The sequence below is a fragment of the Eimeria maxima genome, genomic scaffold (genome assembly GCF_000499605.1).
Source record: "Eimeria maxima Weybridge genomic scaffold, Emw_scaff959, whole genome shotgun sequence".
Lineage (NCBI taxonomy): Eukaryota > Apicomplexa > Conoidasida > Eucoccidiorida > Eimeriidae > Eimeria > Eimeria maxima.
In genome coordinates this window covers 10,001-13,617 of record NW_013566890.1, presented here as the reverse complement: position 1 = coordinate 13,617, position 3,617 = coordinate 10,001, and the positions used below count along the sequence as shown (strand labels likewise).

At 36.7% G+C, this 3,617-nt stretch overlaps 1 protein-coding gene across 1 annotated transcript in view; it reads left to right on the top strand.

Moving 5' to 3' along the window:
* Nucleotides 1-3,408: 3,408 nt before the first annotated feature.
* Nucleotides 3,409-3,617, top strand: part of EMWEY_00046370 (hypothetical protein, conserved) — a gene marked incomplete at both ends in the record, with an annotated part of 4,577 nt that continues 4,368 nt past the window's right edge. Inside the window, one exon of the mRNA XM_013483112.1 lies at nt 3,409-3,617. This exon is cut by the window's right edge and continues 75 nt beyond it. Within this exon, the coding sequence (XP_013338566.1) occupies nt 3,409-3,617 (209 nt within the window).

Here is a 3,617-nt window from a genome sequence, read left to right as displayed (position 1 = left end):
TATATTATATATTATATATTATATATTATATATTATATATTATATATTATATATTATATATTATATATTCTCCTTTTTTCTTAAGAAACATTATACAATGAGGTGCCTATACACCTCACCAGAGGTCTCATGGCATCTAATGCCATTTTTGCTGCCATTTGTATACTTCTTGGATGTTCTTCTTTTCTTCTTGCTCCTCTAAATGGTAATTGTACACCTAATACTCCTATTCCTTCTTTTCTTGCAAAATCACATAAAGGATTAGGCATTGGAGATAAAGATGTACCCGTACCCGTGTATATAGATGCCTCCATCCCTGCAAGGGTTTGCACAATACGCAAAAAAAAGGGTTTACAGAGAGGGTTTAGGGTTTAGGTTTTAGGGTTCTAGCAAGCGCAGCATTTTAAGGGTTTAGGGTTTAGGGTTTAGGGTTGTTGCTCTGTGGGGGAGTTATTTAAATGAATACTTATAAATTAGATATAATGTTGAACATTAATTTTGTTTTTTCTCTCTTTACCTGCGCCAGGGAAACAGAAAACGAGTAAACGTGACCCTCCTGCGGGCATGACTGCTCGTGGGAACCATTTTTCGTCAGGTGTACGTACACCTGAATTCTGAGGGTTTAAATTAACCCCCATTTTAGAGGAATTTTAAGAACAAAAGAGAAAATGTCTGAAAATTGAATTATAAAGGGGGATTATCAATGAAAAGAGAAGAAAAAAGCGTCGGCAGCTGTAGACCGAGAAAACCCACAGAAACCAGGCCCACCAAGACGAAAAAATACAAAACAAAGCCGAAACACCGCTGTATATGATGTTTTTATTGCAATAAAAACAATTTAATGTGTTTTTATGTGTTTTTTTCGTGAAATTAACCGCAAAAAGACAGAAAAACAGACAACAAACTCTGAAATTGGACCACATGCGCCAGTTCGCCAATGCGGAGCCCATGGCGACACACAGTGAACGAAATCTCTTGTCTATAGCAATAGATATAAAAATAAAGAGAATTAATATTAATAATTTAATTATTTAATTATAAAAATTTAGAAAATTAATCTATTTCAATACATTTAATGCCTGAACAATGCTGCATTTCCTACAGGAAGCTCTCCATGGATCAAGAAACCTACTCGTCGCTTGCGGTCGCTCACGGTACAATTCAGCAAAAAACAGAAAAGGAAACAAATACACCGTAAAATACATAAAATAAATTACTTTTTAAAGAATATTTCTTGAACAAAGTTAAGTTTCATGATAGTTATGTTGAATATGATGAGATTACCGTCAATTTATATATAATTACTTTATTCATATTTTTCATGAGTCAGTCAACCCCCCTGTACAAATACAGTTTTTTTTATGCAAAAATACACCTGGAGATTAATTCTTGTTGCTAATTTATTGATTGTTATGTTTCTCCTTCATTACCTTCTCTTGCCAGTAAAAGTGTATCTTACTTACTTAGGAGGAGGGCAGAAGAAGTTACGCATTCGTGTGTCTGCATAGTACTGACGTAATGAATACACCACAGCAGATCTACCTCATGCTGCTACTAAGGGTGGCCTACCAGTTGCACCTACACCCCATGGTACTGCTGCTGCTGCTGCTGCTGCTGCTGCACGTAAGGAGAGTGTGCAACTGGCATGCATGCATCTCCCTTTGCGCAATGGGCACAGCAGCAGCACAGCCTTCTATGGCTACTAGGGAGAGGAAGCTTCCTTTCCTTACTTGCTTCTCTGTGCTGCAGGAAGCCCTGCAGCACAGGCAGCTGCATATGGGGGCATACCAAGCCCCATTTCTGTGCATGCGCTAATACGGGTAGGAACCTCAGCTGCCTCTTAGTACATAATGTGCATGCAGACACTAATACAAGATAAGGCTGCATGCGCATGCAACCCCTTATACCAACATATTTGCCGGTAAGGTAGATATAGTAGGGATTTATATATTATATATTTTATTAATATAATACCTCTTTTTTTTCTTATTTATTTGTTTCTTCTTGTTTATCTACCAGCCTATGCTATTGCTGTTTCTTACTCATGGGGGGCTGATGGGTATATATTGGTATAATTAAATAGGCAATAAAGTTGTAAAATAAAACAAAGAATTAATAAGAAAAACAAGAAAAGGAAGAATAAATAAATAAATCTTTGTTTATTCACATTTCCTTCTCTCCCCTTCCTTGAGTATTCGTCACAAGCTGTTGCTGCTCTATACCTCCTTTATTTATAAATAAATAATTATATTATTATTATTATTCTCTATATAATTATGTATAATTCCTTTAATTATAAATAAATAATTGTATATTATTATTATTATTATTGTTACTATTATTATTATAAAGGTACAAGATATGCACAAAGAGTGCCGCTGGTGTATTGCAATACAAATTAAGGAAACATTTTTCTCTTCTTTCCTTGAGAAAATATTCCTTAGGAATATATAGTGTTCCTATAGATGATTAACAACTAACAATTATACGCTGATTCCTTCTATAGAGGGAAAGGAAGAGAGAAGGCAGAGGTATATTTGCTTGGCGTCTCCACCGCAGCATACATACTAGGCAGATCTCTTGCTCCAATATACCAACTATATAATTTACCTTGGTCTATATACAAACACATTTATATTTTTTGTACATCTATGCAGTAATATAGGTTAGGTATCGTTAACTGTATTGAATTAATATGCAAACAATAGGAAAATATTGCCGTTTGTTTACTTGAATTTTTGCCGCACACTCTATGCATGCACACTTCTTATAATGTGTGTTATTTCCGTTACTTTTTTGACTATAATTCGCTCTGAATTTGCTGTTTCAATTTATTTACACAAATTCAAGTTGAGGTGTATGTACACCTCAACAGTCTGATTAGCGCTTACCGTTATTTGAACTATACAACATAATACCTTCGGTGAGGATGGGGCCCTCTGGGGCTTGGTGGTAACAGCCCCGTTCCTTTTTTTTTAAATAATTTCCCTTTATTTCCTTATTTTTCAATTGTTAAAATGAAATCTTTCTTCGTTACTCGCATAGAGGAAGACTAGGAGGGCGTAACGCCCGCAGCGCCCCCACCTGTTCATGTGAAGGTTGATCCGGATAACCTTTTCTGTCTTTTTGCCGTTTCTTCGTCTAGAACGATATTTTTCGTTTATTACAGTTAATTAGCTACTAAATGCTGCAGCAACAACAGCAGCAGCAGCAGCAAATAGCCGCATAGGAGGAACCTTGCGTGTTCCTGAATTTGAATTTCTTGTTGTAGCCATCAGCAGCAGTTATTTTGCGATCTTTCTTATACGAACAAGTTAATAAAGAAAACTTTCTTATTGATTAATGATATTATATTTTATTTTCTCATGAGATTCTCTTTAAGGATTTCATCTCTTCTTTAGCAGCAGGATGGATATCTGCATGAAGGAAGAAGACGCTGCAGGAGCAGCAGCTGCTGCCCCTGAAACCCAGAGCCTTAGTGCAGCAAATGAAGCAGCCGACGCCTCCCTTGATGCGCCAGAGGCAGCAGATGCAGCAGCAGATACACCAGCAGATGCTGCAGCAGATACAGCAGCAGATACAGCAGCAGATACAGCAGCAGAGCAGCAGGTAACCAA